This window comes from Phodopus roborovskii, unplaced genomic scaffold (genome assembly GCF_943737965.1).
Source record: "Phodopus roborovskii unplaced genomic scaffold, PHOROB, whole genome shotgun sequence".
Classification (NCBI taxonomy): Eukaryota; Metazoa; Chordata; class Mammalia; order Rodentia; family Cricetidae; genus Phodopus; species Phodopus roborovskii.
The window spans coordinates 180,466-202,948 of record NW_026126549.1 but is presented as its reverse complement, the minus strand read 5'-3'; the positions used below and the strand labels follow the sequence as shown (position 1 = coordinate 202,948).

The window sequence follows — 22,483 nt, the reverse complement described above, 5'->3', positions numbered from 1 at the left end:
ATAATAGCAAGAGGAGAACAAAAACTACAATCCACTACCAACCAAGAATGGAGATTCTGTGGCTTATGCATTACTCTCCTTAAGATGGCTGTGAACTTTGAATGTGGAAGTATAGACATATTGGTATAAACTATACCAATATGCTAATTAAAAGCCACAGACTATAGCAATAATGAATATTATTAATTCATTATGTGTATGTGCTGACTCTTGGAATCCTAGCTACAAGGCAGTTATTTGGAAAGTAAATTCATTCTTATTTATAGGACAGGATTTTGCTTTGAAATCCAAGTTTAAAGGAACACACGGCACACCTCTACTATTTCAAGCATGCACAGAACTACTACCCAAGTATACCAACATATCAGCTTACTTTTCACTCATTCATACTATGCACTCTTCATTTTCATAAACAATATGGCCTGTGACTACTTCAAACTCAAAACTAGTACATATGCTAACCACCGTGTACAGTAAACCAGCCACTTTCTAAGCCTTTTATACTACTGCAAGACTAATTCTGGATCCAGAAAATGAACACATACTTTCAGAGTATTGTCATTTAACTTGTAGACATGAAAGGCTTGGAAACTCTACTTCACATTTCATCAAAAGCACAGACATTGTTAACATGGAATCAGAAGATTATTGATATTTAAGGATATTTAAAATGAATGCTGAGGCCTCGTCTTAAAATGAACTCCGAGTATGCTAAGGAAGGTGGCTAGGTTTGAACTTATTCCCCAGCCTCAGCTTGTCCCGGTCTTCACCATCCCCACATACTCTTAGCCCAATTCTTCTCTGAGTTCCCTCAGCCAACCAGACAAATGTGTACTCATTTACTCTGGCTTACTACCATTCATTTCCTCTCACAGCCTTCTACAAGAGTAACAACATCATCCAGCCACTGCAATCATCAGCTTTAGAGGGAGGACTACATTCTATATTTTCCCATCCAATGTGAATTTCCAGAGAAGTCTGGAAATTAATCTGTGTAATTAATCGAGTTTTAGGGGCAAGGTCACACACCTCATAGCTCCACCTGGCTTGGAACTCTTTATGTAGATCAGGCTAGTCTCAAACTGACAGAGATCCACCTGCCAATATTTTCCCCCTATGGACCTCTAAGATTAAAAATGGCAAAAGTACCCAGAGGTGACCATGTATCTCTGGAGGTCTGAAAGCATATATATTTAATTTTTTAAGTGCAAAGCAATTACCCTATAGATGATATAGCAGAGGCCATTTCTCCTCAAACCTCACATTACATCCAGTATATAACCCTTACTCCCAGACCTGTTCTATTCCTACAGGGCTGTGCTTCAACAAAAAATACCTAAGACTAATCCTCATTTCTCAAATACTTTTATGGCTAATTCTTCACATGTGCCATTGGAAAATGGTAAGTAAAATAATTCTCCAGGGCTTATTTTCTGGAGAGCAAACAGCAGGTTATAATAACATCAGAAATACCATTAATATTCAATTTACCAGGTAAACCTTGCTGGTGATAATAAATCAGTAACGCCAACCGCACAGGACTGGGGGGAAGGACACATGGGAGAAAAAGAACACATGACTTTCTTGGAGACACTGCGATCACTACCTCACCTCATTTTGAGAGACAGCCTCGTTTTTTAGGATAATCAGGTTCCCGGCACTCTGCCCACTTTGGCCTGTGAGATGCCTGTTGTCAGTCACCGATGCTTGGGCTCCCCCAGGCCCTGGCCCTGTCTGGGCCCCTGTATTGTAAAACATGAAAGTATCACTCCCTGAGCCTGCTGTCAGGCAGGCCTTGTAGCAGTAGGTCTTGGTGAGAGAGCCATTGCCTCTAACCTCAATGAAGTGAGGCTGTACTTTGAGGCCATGTGGTATCCTGGCATCAATATTGTTATTGGCCTGTTTGTACAGCTCTGCAGGACACCGCTCCCTCACTCCACAGAAGCCTCCACAGCAGGCCGTGCCGTAAGCAGTGTAGCGGTAGCACTTGATGATGCTCAAAACAATGATTGTCAAGAGAAATATAAAAGACACTGTGCTTAATGCTATTATCAGATAAAGTGTGATTTCAGAGTATGTCCGAGCACTCTTTATATGTCTCTGAGGGTCAGGGAGCATTTTAGAAACCCTGTCCACCACAGCTACTGTAATGGCCACAGTAGCTGATAGAGGTGGCTCTCCATTGTCCCGAACCACCACAGTCAGGTTGAAAGTGGTACCACTCTCATCTCCTATCTTTCTGGTAACCCTAATTTCTCCTGTGTGGAGTTCTACTTTAAAGAGGTCCGAGTCAGAAGTCGGGACTAAATGGTAAAAGAGCCAAGCATTCTGCCCAGAGTCTGAATCCATGGCTATGACTTTGGTGACCAGGTAGCCAGCAGGGGCAGTCCGAGGCACCATCTCAATGGCTGCTGATGAATTAGTTGAGGTAGGGTAGAGAATATGAGGGGCGTGGTCATTCATGTCCACCACATACACATTGGCGGTCACAGTGCTACTTAGCGGTGGCCTCCCCTTGTCCTGGGCTTCCACAGTCACAAAAAACTCTCGAAATTTCTCATAGTCAAAGGAGTTGACAGCATAAAGGCTGCCACTGGCACTGTTAATGGAGACATAGGAGGTGACTGGCAGCCCTTGAATCTCCCTGTCTAGGAGTGAGTAAGTCACCTCTGCATTCTCCTTTTGATCTGGGTCTGTGGCTTGCACAGTGCAAAGCAGCACACCTGGCAAGTTGTTTTCCTGGATGTAGATGGAGTAGGAGTCCTGAAGGAAGCTTGGCGGATTGTCATTGATGTCAGAGATCTCAATCTGCAGTGTCCTTTGAGATCTGAGTGGTGGTATTCCCCCGTCAGTGGCTGTCACTGTGATGTTGTAAGCAGCTACACGTTCCCGATCCAGTGGGCCACTCACCACTAGTGTATAGGAGTTTCCAAAGCCATTCAGCCGGAAAGGCAGTGTAGCCTCCAGACCCAGGCTCACTTTCCGGTTGGAGCCTGAATCTTGGTCATTCACACTAAGAAGGGCCACGACAGTGTTGAGAGCAACATCCTCAGGCACTGGGCTGTATAAGTCTGTGAGCACCACCTCGGGAGCGTTGTCATTCACATCCAGAATGTCTACCAACACCTTGCAGTGACCAGCCATGGGTACTGGTCCCCGGTCAGTCGCTTGCACATAGATCTGGTAGGAGGAAGACTCCTCATAATCCAGAGTCCCACTTACTCTCACCTCCCCCGTAGTGGCGTCGATGCTGAAGAGCTGCCTCTCTCTGTCTGATGTGTAGCTGCTCAGGGAGTACCTGAGTTCACCATTAGAACCCTCATCCGGGTCGGAAGCATTCAACTTCACTACCAGTGTGCCTGGGGGAGCGTCCTCCCGCAGCTGGACGCGGTAAGTGGATTGGTCAAAGGCAGGAGAATTGTCGTTAGTGTCCAGGACGCGAACAGAGATCTGAGCAGTGCCTGAGCGAGCTGGAATGCCCCCGTCCACCGCAGTGAGAACCAAATGGTGCAAGGCAGTCTGCTCTCGGTCTAGGCCCTTCCGCAATACGAGCTCCAGCACCTTGCTATTCTCCTGCAGGGGTTTAAGGTCCAGCTCAAAGTGCTCACTGGGGCTGAGCTCGTAGGTCTGCACTGAGTTGGCACCGACGTCGGGGTCCTGTGCGCTCTCTATGTGAAACCGCGCTCCAGGTGCCACAGATTCGCTTACCTGAAGCTGGTAGTCCGGTCGCGGGAAGCGCGGTGAGTTATCATTGATGTCCAATATCTCCACCTGGATCGCGCTCACTGCCACCGGGTTGTGCGCCAGGACTTCCAAACTGAGCAGGCAACGAGGCCGCTGCTCGCACAGTGCCTCGCGATCGATGCGCTCGTTGACGAAGAGCGCTCCGCTAGTCAAGTCCAGCTCCAGGTAGCGCGGGCTGGGCGCACCCAGATGGTTGATGCGCAGGCAGCCGGGTCCCAAGCGCCGCAGTTCCAGCCCCAAGGCTCTGGCCACGTTGCCCACGAGCGCTCCCGGGCTCTGCTCCTCCGGCACAGAGTATCGTAGCTGGGAGGCCGCTGGGCCTGGCAGCAGCACCAGCAGCAGCCGGAAAGACAGAAACAGCAGCCAGGGCAAGGGCCGCAGGGGTCGCGGATGCTCTGTCGCCCCAGGTCTGGTGCCCGCCAGCTCCATAGCCGCCGGCCCTGGCGGAGGCAGCCGGGCAGGGCGGGAGGCAGCAGCTTGGCGAGCCTGCTCCTCGCCGGGCCCCGCCTCCGCCCTCGCGGCTCTTCACGGCTCACGCGCTACAAACGCCCGAGGCCGCTCCCCTCCCAGGCGTTCTCAAGGGCTCCGGGCCCTGCCGCGCCCGCTGACTCCCCATATCCCAGCTCCTCCACTCGCCTCCAGGCGCTCCACGGGTCTGGGTTTTCTGCGACTGTCGCCGCCGCCACCGCTGATGATGCTCTAAGGAAAGGGAGGGAGAAGCGGAGTGGGAGGAGGTGCTCCGCAAGTCCAGCTCGGATTCCGCACCCAAGTGGCGGCGGACTGCGACCGTGCACCGCCCTGCCACTCCATCTACTCCAGCCCCATCTCCTTCATTCTCGACCCACCGAATCCCAGCAGACCGCGGGAACGCGGCCACTCCCTTTCTCCCTGCCCCCACGGTCCTGTTCATCCAGTCTCCACGCTCCCCAGCAGGCTTAACGCATCTCCGAAGATTAGCCTGAGAAAAGCAGCTGAGTCCCTAGAACTCCGTCTATCAGCTCCCCAGGTCAAGATTTCAAAGCGCCATCCAGGAAAATAAACTGTAGGGGGACCTGGGCGGTGCCTTAACAGAGGAAGTAAACGCTGGGGAGGTGCTTTGGGGCGTTTGAAATGCGACCAGTTGTTTGCTTGACCCCACACCTTCCCAGCCCGGTTTCTTAGAAGTACAGAAATCCTTGAACTCCTGGGGCAAAGGGCAAAGAAATGACTGGTGCTTTCTGCCTAAAGCAAGCATCCGGGGATGCAACACTCAGTTCAGCTCCCAGCCACGTGCCTTAACTTTCAGTGTATATTTTGGCATTAACCAGAATGTCAGTGTTTAAAATCTCTCCTTAAACAACTGGCACTTTAAAGCTTCAAGAAAAACCCCTATTCAACCTGTTTCGATCACAGCAGGGAAAAAAAAAATCTAGTAAAATTTCAAGCTACTCTTCTAATCTTATTTCAAACCTTCTTTCATTTATCGCTCAAGACATTTTCTTTCAAGGGTGATTACTTTTTTTTTTTTTTTCTTTAATGGATGACAATGTCGTCAAGGGCCTACAAAGCCATTAAATCAGCAGTTACTGTTGGCCTGCCCAGCCAGGCTGGAATTTGAACTCGTTAATGCTTCGCAGAAAGAAAATAAAACAAAAACAAAAAGTACCATCCTGCTGTTATTCAGCAAAACGTAGGAGGCTGGGATTTATAGCAGAAATTTTGGCGGCACAGCTCATCTTCAGTAAATGCAGGGCTCCTGCGGGCTCCTGTACCTCTGTGCGCCCCCCCCCCATTCCCCTTAAATTGCTACAGAGGCCACACGCAAATGCTCTTGAGTGAATAGGAAAGCTGAAGGAGCAGAGGAGGCCGTTCTGTGCTGTGTCATTGCCTCCCCGGTTTCTGAATAGTCAGCTTTCCCAGCTCTCTCTTTTCTCTCAGAAAGGCTTGAAACTACAGCCCCCTGTGCCAGCTCCATTCGGTGAAACATTCTTTTTTTCTTCCTCATCTCCCAGTATCCCTGTACTACATAGACAGCCCCTTGGGTAACTTTCTAGCTATGTTCTGGAAGGAAGCCAGAGTGAGACCTGACATTTGGCATGCTTCCCTCCTTGGCAGGACAAATTGACTGAGCCCAGATTTCGAAGGCCAAGGCCAGTACATCCTTCCTTCGACATAGTGAGTGTGTTCACCAACAGTGTCCACAACCTATCTGATCCTTTCTAGAGAAGCTAAGTTTCCTCTCATCCCTGCACATTTGTCCTCTTCATTCCATGAAGGGTGCAGAGTGGGAAGCAATTTCCATCAAAATCTATTCCTGTCTCCCTCCTAAGGTCTCTGGCTTCTCCCTCTTCTGTCTGCATCCTTCCCAAACATCCCCCAGTAACTCAGTCTGTTTGCTGTAGTAATTTGATCTCCGGGAGCCTTAATCTCTCAAGAGCACAAATTGTAGACCTGGCCTATGTCCTCACCCATTACTTATTTCAGAAAACAAATGGCCTGTAAGTGGAATCAAGTTATAAGTTGTCAGGAAAAGTGACCTTTCTTCCCCTCAGCTCCTCCAGGCCTCACAGTCGCTGCCACCACTGCTCAAAGCCACTGGGTGTTGACCATGCATGGTCCTATGCCCCTGAGAAGATCACAGCACTTAAGGAAGAGATAAAAGTGACAAGGGCTTTATGGTGTTTTTAACAGAATCCCTAAGTGCTGTGCCTCCGGGGGGGGGGGAGCAGAATTTGTCTTTCAGCCATATATAAGAGTAGTGGCTGAGATGCCCTTTATTTTTTTGTTTTTCAGAATTATAAGCTCTAACTAGTATTTACTCCTTCAGCGACTGGAAGGGCAAAATAGCAGCAAAACTAGCCTTCTTTCCAGAGTCTAGACACTAAAGATATGGCATTCTATCTGTTTGGTACCACAGTGATTTCCTTTCTCACGCTATCATACAGAGGCTCCTGCCCACCTTACCAATGTTTGGAATGTGATTGCCCAGACAGTTGCTAAATGCCTCATCTACAAATATTTATACTAATTCATACTAATGCCCCAGTCATACTATTGTGCATTCCTTCCTTTTTATCTTTAAGAATTCCAATTACAAAAAAAAAAAAAAAACAGTAAAATTGATTGGGAGCACAAAATACAGAGGTAGTTGCATCTCTACTAAAGACTATGTGTCTTTCAAAGCCTAATCTTAAGTTTGCTTGTTTTAAATAAAGGAAACAGAAATAAAATCCATGATGTTATTGTTATAATTAGAATAACTAAAAAGTTATTTGGACAGTGTCTGGCAAGCACGCTATTGTTATTGGTAGTAGTGGTATTTATTAAGTGTAACAACTGTTAGTATCAAATGGCATCTTGGCTAATCATCTATATGTGGCATGACCCCTTAAATACAGATAAGCAACTATGACATTTACAAACCAAATGGTGGGTGGGGACAGGTGAGTATACTCAAAGTCTAGTTTTTCCAATGTTTTCAAATATTTCTAGAACTTATCCTGTATTTGAAAATTATATATCACTTCTTTTTTGTTTATGTGTCTTTGTGAGTGTCTGTGGGGGGGCACCCATTGAGGCCAGAACAGATCTCAGATCCCCTAGAGTTGGAGTTACAAGTGGTTATGATCTGCCCAATACGGGATCAAACTCAGGTCCTCTGGAAAAGCAGCAAGTGCTCTTAGTCACCAAACCAGCCTCAGGAAATACTTATACCCAGCTATATAGTAAAATTACTAATCACAAAATAAAATTACTTCTCCACTTAATTAATAAAAAGTGACATGATAAAAGAGCCATAAGACAGGGCATTGTGTTTCTTTGCCCCTGTACTAGACAAAAACTTCGAAATCATATTCCTCAATTATGTTTCTTAATTATATTTGTAAAATACATCTCCCATGAGGTCATTGAGTACAGCAGCAAAAACCAATCACAACAGAATTAAGACTGCAAGAAAAATACTCAAACTCAGAAAATTCTCCTAATTCACATCAGTTTTCCTTTATTACTGACTTCATTATAAATCACTTTACTTTGAATAACCAAAAGACTTGAGTTTAGTGGCATAGGGCAAAAAAGAAACACTGACTAGTCACTAGTTTATTAAGCTTTCAACTGGCCATTCTATGAATATGTGTCACATAAAGGAAAACCTAATTTCCTTTTTCTTTTTAAAAGCTTTGTTGTTTTGACACAGCATCCTGTGTAGCCCAGGTTGGCCTTGAGTTGGCTGTGTAGCCAAGGCTGGACATGAACTCCTGATCCTCCTGCATCAAACTCCCAAGCACTAGAATTACAGGCATGTACCACCATGCCTGGCCTCTAATTTTTATTTATAACTGATGAATGAGTTCAGCTCTACAAACGAAGCATGTGTTATACAATAAAAGGAGAGACAACTAGACATCGTTAAGAGTTAGTATGACACAAAGTAGTTTTTAAAGTGACATCTCATAGTAGGCATAGGAACACTCTTTTATAACTAATACTGACCCTTAAGAGGCAGAGGCAAGAAGCTCATGAATTCAAGGCCAGTGAGATACTACTTTAAAGCTTTATCTTGTTAAAAGGGGGCAGAATTCTTGATCTCCCTCTCCACAGGAAAATATTCTGCAATGAGATTATGCCATTATGAAGGTGTAGTCTTCCAAGGACTGGGAGGGATGCAATGTTTTCCATATGAAATGATAGCATAATTTTTCATATATACTTCACCCAGAAAGAATGTATCCAGAAAATTCTTGGGTTTAACAATTGAAATTTGGGGAGGGATCCTCTGAAACTTTGTCCTGAGAAACTGAAATTCTGGAGCTATGTGGCTGAGACATCTCAGAATTGTTTATAGTAAACAAGAGACTCAAGCCATCTTCAGATTATTAACAATAAAAAGGTAGAGACAGGCTAAAGGCTTGGGTCAGATTAGCTTAATACCAACAGATAAAATCAAATTTTACTTCTCCATCAGTGGTTCTCAATTGAGGTGACCTAACAAGAATCAGAGATTAGAGGCTGAGATTCATTAGGAAAATATCTTACCTAAACCATTTATTTTTTATTTCATTTCATAAGGTACTGTGGTTACATGGAGCTTAAATCTAAGGTTAAGAAGAGAGAGGAAGCATAAAAACAATAATAAAAAGTATGTGGAGATGAGAAGCAGAGACAGAAGAATCTAGAAGATTTCAGGCCAGCTAGCATGGGCTACACAGAGCAGAGCAAACAAGAGACCTTTTCTTAGCAAAGTGGAAGTAGAGAGTTCATTCCCCAAGACTGTCCTCTGACTCCATAAGTATGCTGAAATTATGCTGAGGCTTGAATACGTGTGTGTGTGTGTGTGTGTGTGTGTGTGCACCTCCCTCTTTCTCTTCCTCCCTCCCTCTCTCCCTCCCTCCCTCCCTCTCTCTCTCTTACACACACACACACACACACACACACACACACACATACACACACCAATAGATACATTTTATATGATGTGATATATCTGAGTAATCATTCAAGACATTAAAACAACTTACAGATGAACCACAAAATGGTAATTTTTAAAAGTCTTTGAGTTTGACATAAATGCCTCCCACTCACCAACATTCCTGAGGTAATTAATTACTCATGAACACTCAGAAATGAAGGCATTCGTACTGGGACCTGCTCTAGCTCATCTGGAAACTGGTAACTTCAAACTAATCACACAGACCTAGTTTGTTTGCTTTTTTTCCCAAACAGGCATTTTGGGGTTTTCATTGGTAGAATCATTGGTGAGGGGGTGCTATAGACACAGTTTATCTGAAATTCATGGGAAGTTTAATAATTTCCTATTACCCACAAAGACAAGATGGAATAAGAAAACGGCAACACAGTATAGCTAAGTGGTTTTATGATTCTTTGAATAGCAGTGCCAAAGAGGATTTATTAATGGGACAGTTCAGCTTGGAGGAATTCTAATGAGGGACTTCAGGGATCTACCCTCTATCATATCCCAGTCAGCATTTTCTCAATGACTCAAGACTAGTAAGTGGGCAGCGATTATACAGTCCAACTGAGAAGCGAGTCGAGCCCCTCTGGAACAAGAATTATGACTGTCTAGAACAAGCTGAATCTTAATTCACAAAATTAGTACCAATATTCTATTTGAGATGCCCCCAATTCATAAGTTTGTATTAAGCTGACTTCTGGCTTCCTTATTTGCCATTAAAACATACTCCAAATCTCCATTCATCATGTTGGACCTCTTATTTTAATAGAAAGCCTTGTTTGGCCCCGTTTCTCCTTTGCAATTCTTGGGATTTTGCCACAACATAAAATAAAAAGGGAATCTGGCACTAAAGAACATTCTTGTTCCCAAGTGGGGTTTAGCCAAAACAGTCATTGATTCTCATGGACAGATAGACAGGCAGATAGTAAGTGGGCAGACAGTAACATACATGGGTGTACATGGATGCCATTGAACATCAATATCAATAATTGTTGACTTTGAGGGTTCCATTTATAGCCCAATTCCTTAAGACTTGACAGTTTACTACTTATGTGTTTATCTAATCTCATTTAATTCTCATAAGATCCTAATGAGGTTGGAATTGACGGTGAAACTCAATTCCAAAGGGGCAAAGGAATTTATCAGACTCCAGAAATCTTTTTTCTTCCCAGGCCTCTTTTCCTCCTCAAAAGAATCTTTCCTTTCATTTTTATCTATTTGTGTTTTGTTCAAGCTGGATCATATGGAAGATCTTTTCTTAGGTTTTTAGGAACTTCCTGGTGGCTAGACTAACTCACATTTCCTACCATCAGTGTATAAAAGTCCAGCTTAGTCCACCTCCAGCCCAGCATTTCCTTGCTTAAATGACTCTGTTCTTATTGAATAAGATGGAATTTCAAGATGGTTTGCATTTGTATCTCTATGGTGGCTAGTAAAACTGAACGTTTATCATGTTTATTGGCCATTTGTAAGCCATAATTTGAGAACTGTCTACTCCATTTATTGATCAGGCAGTTTGATTTCTTGTTGTTTAGGTTTTTTTTTTTTTAAGTTCTTGGGTTTTCTAAATATTAAACATCTGTCAGATGTATAGCTTGCAAAGATTTTGTCCCATTCTGGAGGCTGTCTCTTCAATGGATTAACTGTTTTCTTTGCTGTATAGATTTTTAGTTTAACAAGAACTCATTTATTAATCGTTCGCCTTTTCCCTGCCAGACATTTTTTCTTTTTCTTTTCTGTTTTGTCATTTTGTTTTGTCCTTTGGGTGAGTTGGTTTTGTTTTGTTTTGGAGGGATGTTTTATTTATATATCTGGGGGAGGATGCTGGAAATTGAACCCAAGGCCTTGTACATACAAGGTATATGCTCTACCACTGAGTTTTGTCTCAGACTCCTGTACCTCATTATTTTTTAGTAATCTAACATCTGTCTACTCCACACACACACCTCTAATAGGAATCTTGTTACTGCTCAGAAACTACAAAATTTCAAGTATTTTACATAGACTCCTATTTATCAGTTTTCACAATTGTAAGCTTCTTTGTTATAGACTTAATTTTGATCTTCTGTATATATATTTAATATTTTAAATATTATAAATATTACATATATAAACAATTAGAATTACCAAAATAATGCTGTAAAAAAAGGATTCATCTTCCATTATTCAGACTGTTCTTGTATTTTTTGCCCTTGCTGGAGGCAGTATTTTCCCACTTGATGTATTCCATATAAGTAGTTGGGGATTTTACAGATGACTTTGATTTCCAGATATACATCCCACTCATGTTCCTAGTGATGAATTTTTACTATAATTCATTTGAAAGTATATATATATATATATATACACACACACACACACACACACACACACACACACACACACATATATATATATATATAAATATATAAAAAGGAGATAAAACATGTCATCAAAATTAGCCAAAGTAAGATGGATTTCATTTTCCATGAATGTTAAAAGATACTTTCAGGCATTTTGATGAGAGAATTACCTTAACACAGCTCATTTTGCTAAAGTTGTTTAGAAATAACACTCTTAGTCTTCCATTTTACTTTGCATTTTCCATTCTTTTCTTCCACAAGTGGCTGAAGCATATATACTATACTGAAAGAACTGAGAAGAAAAGCCCAGTGTGTTATATGCCATCTTAGAGCCCTCATCCAGTAGCTGATGGAAGCAGAAGCAGACACCCACAGCTAAACACTGAGCTGAACTCCTGGAGTCCAGTTGTAGAGAGGGAGGAGTGATGAGCAAAGGGGTCAAGACCAGGCTGGAGAAACCCACAGAGACAGCTGACCTGAACAAGGGGGAGCTCATGGACCCCCAGACTGACAGCTGGGAAACCAGCATAGAACCGACCCAGACCCCCTGAATGTGTGTCTCAGTTAGGAGGCCTGGACAGTCTAAGGGACCTCTGACAGTGGAACCAGGATGTATCCCTGGTGCATGAAAGGACTTTGGGAGCCCATTCCCCATGGAGGGATACTCCCTTAGCCTAGAGGCATGGGGGCCGGCCTAGGCTCTACCCCAAATGATGAGACAAACTTTGATGATCCTTCATGGAAGGTCTCACCCTCCCTGGGGAGTGCATGGGGGATGAGATGGGGAGTCTGAGGAGGGTATGGGAGGATGACAGGGAGAGGGAACTGGGATCAATGTGTAAAATAAGAAAAAAAAAACATATTAAATAAAAAAAAATAAAATAAAGCCAGTGTGATTCTGTGAGCATCACTGAGCCAGTGCTCTCAAAGACGTCATTGCGTTGGATGCATCCACAGCAACATGCCCTGGTTGGTGCCAGCGTTAGCTTCCCCTAATATAACAGGGAAAATGCACAAAGATTAAAAATAAATCAATGCTTTTGTCTAATTTCCCTTTGTCTAATTCTATGGGCCAATTCTCCAGTAAAGGCGGTGAATACAAGATAGCATAGTGGTAACTTTACTAAAACCTGAAAGTTGAAGCAGGACAGTTTGGCAGTAACTAGAAATGAGAAGTTGCTTTCAAGTAGAAGTGGGTGAAAGTTTCACTTTCTCTCTTTCTAATCCAGTGTCACATCTATTATAGCAGCTGTCACCCTCAGATCTTCAATATCCTCCCTAATAAAATTTTCATCAGAGCCTCCCATGACCAGCGTTCTGTAGTACTCTCAGGCTGAATGAATACACCTGTGATCCTATTGCTGTAAGTTCATTTAAAATTTTAACCATGTATGAAACATTTATTGATGCATAAATCAGTGCCCACACAGGATATACTGGACAGGCATGATACATTGGCTCTGTGGATTGGTGTTGCTCATCCTGGCAAGAGTTGTGGAGTAAGGAAGATTTTTTTAAAATCATTTTTTCCAAGGGCCAACAGTAATACCCAGTAAACCATTAGAAAAATAACTACAATCTGGATAAAGTCAAACTATGATTCCTTTAATTTATTTTTATTTTGTCTTGTTTTTCAATAGTTCAATAGTATTTAAAAATACGTACTAACCCAAAATAGATTTATTTAGTCCTTTACAATAGTAAAAAGGTCTCATTGTTTTGGTATTGGCAGATCTCTCTAGACTTTAACCTGTGAATATGTAAATATATCAACATGTATTTTGCCAAAATGGAATCACACTCTACATACTATTGTACAACTTTGATTTTTAAATTTTTATTTAACACATGCAATGGATATCTTTCCTTGTAATATATATATATATGTATATGTATATGTATATATAATATAATATATAATATATATGCATATACATTACTGTTTCCTTCTCAGTGTTATGTAATATTCTTGCATAAATATTTCATAATATTTTACTCCATAATTGAATATTTAGGTACATTTATGAAAATGTATTTTTATACAAGCTTATATATTTATTCTGAGAGGAATTCTTTTTTTAAAAAATGTAATTATTTTTGTTTAGGGGTGTGTGTGTTTGTATGTTTGTGTATAGGCCACATGCAAACAATTGCCTTTGAAGCCATTTAGAGAGAGAATATCAGATCCACTGGTGCTGGAGTTACAGAGGTTGTAAACTGCCTGATGTGGGTGCTGGACTGAACTCAGGACCTCTGGGAGAGCAGTAAGTTCTCTTAATCACTGAGTCATCCCTATAGCTCCTTTGGGAGGTTTTTAATTAAAATAATTCACATTTATATTTTATTCAGTATATAAAAATCTTCTGTAAATTTTATGCCTTTTATCATACCAATCAGTTATAAATAAGACAATTTTGTGACTTAGGATTTAGTCACAAAATTTCTAGGTCATAATGTAAAAAAACAAAACAAAAACAAAAACAAAAAAAAACAGAATCATGTTTACAACATCAACATTTTGCTTTCCTCAGAAGTTTCATTATCTAGTTCATAACTCCATAAATACCTAAATGATCGCTGACAAATTCAGCCCATTTACTTGAATATATTTCACTTAAATTGACTAATGTATTACATCGTTTTAAATAATTTTACTATATATCTGGCAATGTTAAAGTCTGTATCTTCAAAAATATGTATTCGTTCCTAACTCTCCAAACAGTCATCCAATCTTTTAGGCAGATATTTTTTTTAACTCTTAGATTTTATTCTTGGACAAATGAAATACTAAAGCAAAGCCTTAAAACTTCAGGTCTGGAACTAAGTCCTGTATATTTAACCTCATAATAGACACAGAGAAAACAAATTGCAGGCTCTTGACAAGAGGAGACGTCAGTTAGCGATTTTAAAAATCACGGTGGAAAATCTAGTGTCCTATCCTACACCAAGGCAACCAATGTTAACAATAATTTTTGGTACACACATACATATAGCATATGCACACACGCTAATTAATAAATAAAGTTTAAAACACACCAAGCAACTATTTGAGAACTTGAAAATAAAAATGGGTAAAAATGTCTCTCTTCATCTGTGGCTTTATTGTCTACAGCTTCATTTTCCTGTTGTCAACTGTGAACTAAAAATACAGTACAGAACAAGAACATATCAGAGAGGTAGAGATATTGTTACATCTGTTTTACTTATTATGCTATTGTTGTTGATCTCCTACTTGTCTAATTAAAAAATTAATTTTTTGTAAGTTTGTGTATATATAGGAAAAGAATTTAGTGTGAAGAGGTATATCTCATTTTATTATACTCATTTTAACAATGTTATTGCTCTGTTTTGTGTGTAGAGATGTTTTGCCTGCATGAATGTTTGTGCGCCACACGCATGCCTGTTGCCTGTGGAGCAGAAGAGGATGTGGAGTCCTCTGGATGGGTATAACAGATTGTTGTGAGCTACCTTGTGGGTGCTAGGCTTGAACCTGGGTCCCCTAGAATAGCAGCCAGTGCTCTTAACCACTGAGCAATTTCTATTTACCAATGGGCATGTGTCCATAATTTCTTTCTCAGAATGCTTTTTTTTTTTTTTTTTGGTGTATAGAAATGTTATTGTTTTTCTTTTTTCTAAGATGATTTTGTACTGTGTTAATTTACTAAAATTGTTGTCTGTTTCTGGAAGTTTTCCGGTGGAATGTTTGTGATTTCTTAAGTGTAATATCATATCATCTGCAAATAGGGATAATTGACTTTCTTTTCCTATTTGTATCTTTTGATTTTCCTTCGTCTTATTGCTAGGGTTTCAAGTACTATATTGAAAAGGAGTAAAGAGAGTGGACAGCCCTGATTTTAATGTGATTGCTTCAAGTATTTCTCCATTTAGGATGATGTTAGCTGTTTGTCATATATATCCTATATTATGTTTAGATATGTTCCCTCCAGTCTTATTCTTACAAGGACTGTTATCACAAAAACATATTGAATTTTGTCTAAGGCTCTTTTCTGAATCTATTGAGATGACAAGTGGGTTTTGACTTTAATTCTACTTATATGTTTATTTCATGTATTTACTCATGTATGCTGAACCATCCTTGTATCTCTGGAATATGGTGGGTAATCTTTCTGATATGTGTCTGTATTTGGTATGCAAGTATTTATTGAGGAGTTTTGCATCTATGTTTATCAGAAATATTGGCCTGTGGTTTTGTGTTTCTGTTGTGTCTTTACCTGGTTTTGGCATTAAGGTAACGCCAGTTTCAGAGAGGGAGTTTGAAGTGCTCCTTCTGTTTCTATTATTTGAATAATTTGAGGAGTGTTGGTTATAGATCTTCCTTAAAAGTCTTCCTTAAAAGTTGGAATAATTCTGCTGTGAATCCATCTGGGCCTGAATGTTTTTAGTCATTAGGGTTTTTTTTTTTAAATCACTGTTTTGTTCTCCTTATTTATTATGTGTCAATTTAAGTCACTGATTAATTCTTGGTTTAAATTTGGTGGTTTGAATGACTCTAGAAATGTATCCATTTCTTTTCAGTTTTCTGACTTAATGAACTATAGGTTTTTTAATTATTCTCTCATTTTTCCTATTTCAGTTAAAATATCATTATAATTTTAATAGGTATTGCACTGAACCTATAGTTTGTAGGATATAGTCATCTAATGATATTAAGTTGTTCACAAACCTGATACCTTTCCATCTATTTGGTATTTCTATTTCTTTCATCAGTCTTCTATTTTTTTTATTCTACAAATTTTCAACTATGTGGTTGAATTTGTTCCTATACATTGTAAATTTATTCTTTTTTTAATTTCTTCTTTTGTATTACAATTATTTACTTAATTACTTGTTTATTCATATTTATGCAGTGCTTGGAGATTTAACCCAATGCAATGCACATGCTCAGCAAATGTTCCAGTACTGAGCTTCAACTCCAGACCATTTTTATTATTTTTGTAGCTATTGTAAATAATATTTTAAATTTTCTTTTTCAGATATGTTCTTCAGGTGATTTTTGTATCCTATAACTTCTCTGAATTCATTGGTTAGCTTTTAACAGGCCTTTTGGTGGGCTATTTAAATGTATTTAATATCATAGTGTCTGTAAACACTAACAATTTTATACTCAATATTTGGGTAGAAAAAGAAGTGAATTTCAATCTTATCTCAAACCATCACAAAACAAATGAGCTTGGTAGATCATAAAGTTAGAAGCTAAAGCTGATCAACACTAGAAGAAAATGTAACACCTGGATATCATGGTAGTAAATTCCTTTAAAGACACAAATCAAACACAAAAAGAATAATTTACATTCATAATATTCTTAAATTTGGAGGCTGGAATGTAGCTTAGTGGTAGAGCACTTTACTAGCAATCTTCCTAGTCCCATGTGCTTTCCTCTCCTCCCCTTCTCTTTCTCCTAGTTCCCTCCAAGAGGGAAGGAGGGAGGAAGGGAGGAAGAGAGAGAGAGAACATAAAAGAGGGAGCCATTATAGGTTTGAAGAGAAAACTGAACTTAGAGAAATGTCCAGAGACCTACAAGACTGACCCCAACTAACAATTTGAGCAACCGTAGAAAGGCTACCATAAATGCCCTTCCCTGATAATGAGATCAATGACTAACTTATCCACCATCATAGAGCCTTCATCTAGTAGCTGATGGAAACAGAAGCAGACACCCACAACTAAACACTGAACAAAACTGGAATCTAGATGCAGACAGGGAGGACAAGACCAGGCTGCAGAATCACAGAGACAGCTGACCCAAACAAGGAGGAGCTAATAGGCCCCTAGACTGATAGCTGGGAATCTAGCATGGGACTGACTCAGACCCCCTGAACATGGGTCTCAGCTAGAAGGCCTGAGCAGTCTAAGGGACCTCAGACAGTGGAACCAGGATGTATTCCTGGTGCGCAAAAGGACTAGAGACAGGAGAGAAGTCCTAGTCCCTACTCCAAATGACTTGACAGATTCAGATGACCCCTCCTGGATGACATCACCCTACATGTGGAGTGGGGAAGGAATGGGAAGGGAGGGTGGTCGGGGGACATGAGAGGATGGGAGAGAGGGAAAGAGGAGAAAGGGAGAGGGAACTGGGATTGATATGTAAAATAAAAATAAATTAATATATATAAGAAAATTAGAAGTTATAGATTTTAAAAATAAACTAATCGAATACAGTACAAACTAAATATTTACAACACATGTATCTTATGTAAGACTTTTATATGTAATTTTGAAAAACTAAAAACGAGGTAAAGGAAATTCCAATTCTTCATCTACATGAAGCTGCTCATTGGAATGTAGGTCATTTACTATCTTTGGGAATTCTTTGGATTTACTGTTTCTTTGTAATGTTTTTGTACTATAGATATAAAACCTATTGATACTATAAACAGAAAAAGAATCTTCAAATACAGACATTCAATTTCTTCTGGTCTTGAATTTCACAGTAGATTTCTGAAAAAAACCCTAACAAACCCGATGAACAAGAGACTAAATAGCCATAAGTCCAAAAGTTCCTAAATTTAATAAAATTAGTCTGAGTATATGCTACCTTCAACACAGTATATGTAAAAAACTCTAGATAAAACATTGATTGGTTTTAAAATAAACTCTAGTATAAAAATAGTGTTCTTGGGAGCAGAGACAAATATATGAAGCATATGAGAGCTGAAATATGTCTAAACTGCACATAAAAATTCACAGTTCCTCACTCTGTCCATCTAAATAGGTTGAATAATGAATCTCAGAGGTAAAAATAAGAACATGGACTACTTTCAGCCCCTCTCTTATCTCAAGAAGGTAAGCCTTATTTGGCAGTAGAAACTGGTATGAATAAAATATTTGTGAACCCAAAGATGACAGATTAAGAAGGATAGCACATAAAGGCTCAGAACCTAGGGCTCTTGCTTTGTTCTTCACAGAGATACAATCAGATCTAAGAGATTTTCTAGTTCAGAAGGCAAAAAGTATCATAGTAAAAAATTATAGATTGCTGTACTTTCCCCAATATTTATATTAATTCTTGATGACAAAGGTGTTTTGGAGATGCATTTAATCTTATGCACATAAATAATTAACTGTCTTACCCAGACTATTGTTAAAAGCTTTGGTAGAGATATGGAATACACCCTCCTTTTTTAAGAGAAGAAGCCAAAAGTAATGGCTTTCTTCTATTCCATGACATTTCCCAAATACTAACAGAGCAGGAATTTTTTTTTCAAGACAGGTTTTCTCTGCATTGCTTTGGAGCCTGTCCTGGAACTAGCTCTGTAGATCAGCCTGGCCTTGAACTCACAGAGATCCACCTGCCTCTGCCTCTCCAGTGCTGGGATTAAAGGTGTGTGCCACCAACGCCTGGGTACTGAGTTGGGGAATAAAGACAAACTGGTTTAGACCTAATCCAAAGTTATTTTTGGTATTTTTCAAGACATTCCCACACGTGGCTACCAAAGACAAATTCATAACCCTCAATTATTACAGAAGTAGAGAAGATAACTATTCTAAATCACAAAGGTGTGCTCTCAACACCGATGAGGCTTTTTCTCCTCATCAGCTATTCTTGTTGGCATTTTCTCCATTGTCAATGAGCTATAAGTTTACTTCAGTCATTTTTGTCTTTGCAACTTATTTTGCTCTTGTGATGACATCATAATGACCACACCAATGAATACTTGGAGACCACTTGTTAGTTGGTTTCTTTAACATCCTACGTCTGCAAGCAACTCTAATTCTTCAAGCTTCCTCTTGCAATTTGTGTTAAGTAATCCTTTCAGGATTTCCCCTCACACCCCATCCCATTTCTTTACTGGGTTGTGGACTTTAATTCTCTCAGACTTTAAAATGTTTTCCATACAGTTTGGTTACCTGCCTCATCACCCCTGCCACACCACTGTATATAGTGTTCATTATTCCATCCACACTTCAGCTTCAAGTATCGCCCTAATGCAGATGACTCAAAACATATCCTCAGAATCCCATTCCTCAGATAAACAAGTATTTCCAAAACTTAACATATCATTTCTATGAACCTTGATAGGGTCTCCTTGTTCTCTTTCTGAAACTAACCTACCATTTCTCCTCTTTATATCACACCAAGTTATTTCCTCCTGGCATTAGTTTAAATCTCCATAGCTGGCTACTTGTATGTACTAATAGTGACCTAATTTCCTTTCTTCCACTCTGGTCTTCTACAACAGGAGCTACATAATATTTCTAATAATATCCTTGTGAAGTTTAACTCTGGCAATAGAATGTCTACACTTCAAATCACCTCACTTTTTCCTATATGGTTATTCTCTGTGTGTGAATGTATACTTACTTACAAATGCAGTTGCATGATACACAACCCTTGATTTCTGTTGTTCTTTCCCTTGGTTGTTTTTCCAGGCATTTAATTAGGGTTTTAAATGTGACTAAGAACTCCATCACATATTTTACCCTCTTGCTTCCCAATTCATTCATTAATTATTCTGAAAGGAGACATCCATCATACATGGGAAGATGTCCCTGCCTCGCTGAATTCTCCAACAAACACTGTGCTCAGTTGTTGATTCCCTTTCAGTTTCCCAGGCTGTATGAATTCACTTCAATTTTAGCTTCAATGTGATTGTATTATAATTTATGGTCTACCATGTTATTGTTATATTTATTTTAACAATATGGATTACATCTTATTTCATGCTCAAAACTACAAAATAAATCAACAAATGTGAAAAAAAATTTTCATGCCAAGCAAAGCCACAAATACTACTTTGATAAAATTTGGCTATGTGAACATTTTAAGTAAAAACATGTGTTATTTTGTTCAACTGTTAAATATAACACAGCACACATTATTATTAAATTACTTTTCTAAAAATTGAAAAGAGATATAAATCTCCTTATCAAGGTTTAGAGAAAATGAAGATACTCATCTTCAAGGGGAAAGTAATTCAGATATTTTAAGACATACATAAAAGCACTTCAATATTACGTAGATGTTAGCCTGCTGGTGATAAAACTTACGATAGGGAATATCAAGTAATGGAAACCTAAATTATTCACACCAGCCATCCTACTGAAAGCAAGCAAATGTTCTGGATAGAATATTAAATCTAAAATAGCCTGGAAGTCTGACAAGACAATGGGAAAACTGTAGGACAAATCTGGGGCTGATCTAACAATCTTAATAAACTGTGAAATCTGTGGGCCACAAGATGGCAAGACAGTACCACTGTGCATTAGTGGCATGAAGTTTACAGGTAATCAACCACTTTATGACTGGCTTTAAGGACTGCTCAACAACTTGAAATCCACACCTGTCACTGTTAATGGAGCAAAGAAGTTGGGCTTAGGAAGGTCATAGGCCCTTGCAGAGAACCCACTGTTGTAATTCTGCTAAATGAGTATGGTATCAAACCAGTTCCTAGTGACTTGTGACTATACCCATAGACTAGAGTATTGATCAACCCAGAAAGGCCTCTTTTTGTAGTAGATAGTGATTAACACAAAGACCCACAACTGGTCGCAGTTCAGAGAATAGGAGTGCAGAATGCTTAGTTCCTAACGGAACAACTATGTCATACCCTCTCCACCCAAGGCTCAGGGATCATAGTGAATGAGGGTCCAGAAAAAGTATGAGTCATAGGTGGTGTGGAACTACTAAAAATGGTGTTTTCTGGGCACTGCATGGAAGTTAAAGCATATGGATCCACAGAAGTTCAGAAAGCATACACCAGACCTGCTCAGGCGCTAATAAAACAAAATTCGATCATTGAGAGGGGAGGTGAACATGATTTCCCACCCCTAGCTAAGGAGCTATTGGCAACTGATAGCTTCTAGGAAAGAGAAAGAGAGAGCTGGTTTTCTCTAAGGGCATGGCCCCTGGTGGGTAGATCACCCTCTAATGAAGGCCAAACATCCAAGAGTATATAGGCAGCATAAACTATACTTGATGTGTTAAAAAAAAAAAAAAGAGGACACAAGCCAGGTGTGGTGGTACTTGTCTTTAATCCCAGCACTCAGGTAGCAGAGGCAGGTGGGTCTCTGTGAGTTTGAGGCTAGTCCGGTCTATGTAGTGAGTTCCAGGACAGCTAAAGCTATGTGGAGACACTGTATCCAAGAAAAAAAAAGGACACAAAAAGGTGAATAGTGAATAAGTATGGACCTGGGACTAACTGGAGGAGAGGAGAGGGAATATGATCAAAATACATTATAGAAATTCTCAAACAACTGATTTAAAAAAATAAGGAAATAAAAAGACAACAAATACTGCAGAGATGTGAAGAAAAAGAACCTGTAACCTCTGTGGGTGGCAGTGCAAACTGTACAACCACTATGGAATTTGATGTAGCAGTTTCTCAAAGAGATAGAAATAGAATCTAGCTATATCACTTCCAGGAAAGCACTCAAAGGGGGTCTTGCATGTCCATGATCACCACTCCTCCATTCACAATGGCTAGGAAATGAATCAGCTTGGATGTCGATCAACTGGTGAACAGATAATGAAGGTGTAGTAATACACACAATGGAACTTTATTCAGCTATAAAGAGAAATGAGATTATGAAAATTTCAGGAAAATGGATGGAATTATAAAGTAGTATACCAAGTAATGTAGTACAGGCCCAGAAATACAAATGCTCCATGTTTCCTCTTATGTATGAATTCTAGCAATGAATCTTTAAGTTTATGTGTTTAATTTCAAAAATCTGTAGAGCTAAATCTGGAAAGCTATAGAGGGCCCATGAGAGGGAGTGGGGGAGAGGTCTTAGGGAGAGAGAGGGGATGCAAAAACTGTATGATATGTAAGAGGGGCAATGCCAGAGGCTTAATGTTTAAGTTGGGATGGGGTAGAGGTAAAAGGAGATTGAGGGGGGCAGGATTGGTTAACTGGATCAAAGGATGTTTGAAAAACCCCTATAGAAGCTCACAACTTCATAAGCTAATATAAAGCTATCTTT

General features: G+C 39.9%; 1 protein-coding gene across 22 annotated transcripts in view; it reads right to left on the bottom strand.

Moving 5' to 3' along the window:
• The window catches only part of LOC127234137 (protocadherin alpha-C2), a 217,254-nt gene that overhangs the window by 42,295 nt on the left and 152,476 nt on the right, over positions 1-22,483 (bottom strand). For 2 of the 22 annotated variants that reach the window (XM_051200895.1, XM_051200900.1), the window contains exon 1: positions 1,612-4,720. The exons of the other annotated variants lie outside the window; for them this stretch is intronic. In XM_051200895.1, the coding sequence (XP_051056852.1) occupies positions 1,612-4,173 (2,562 nt within the window). In that variant the 5' untranslated portion in view covers positions 4,174-4,720. Of the gene's footprint in view, positions 1-1,611; positions 4,721-22,483 lie in introns of those variants that run through there. 22 annotated transcript variants of the gene reach the window in all.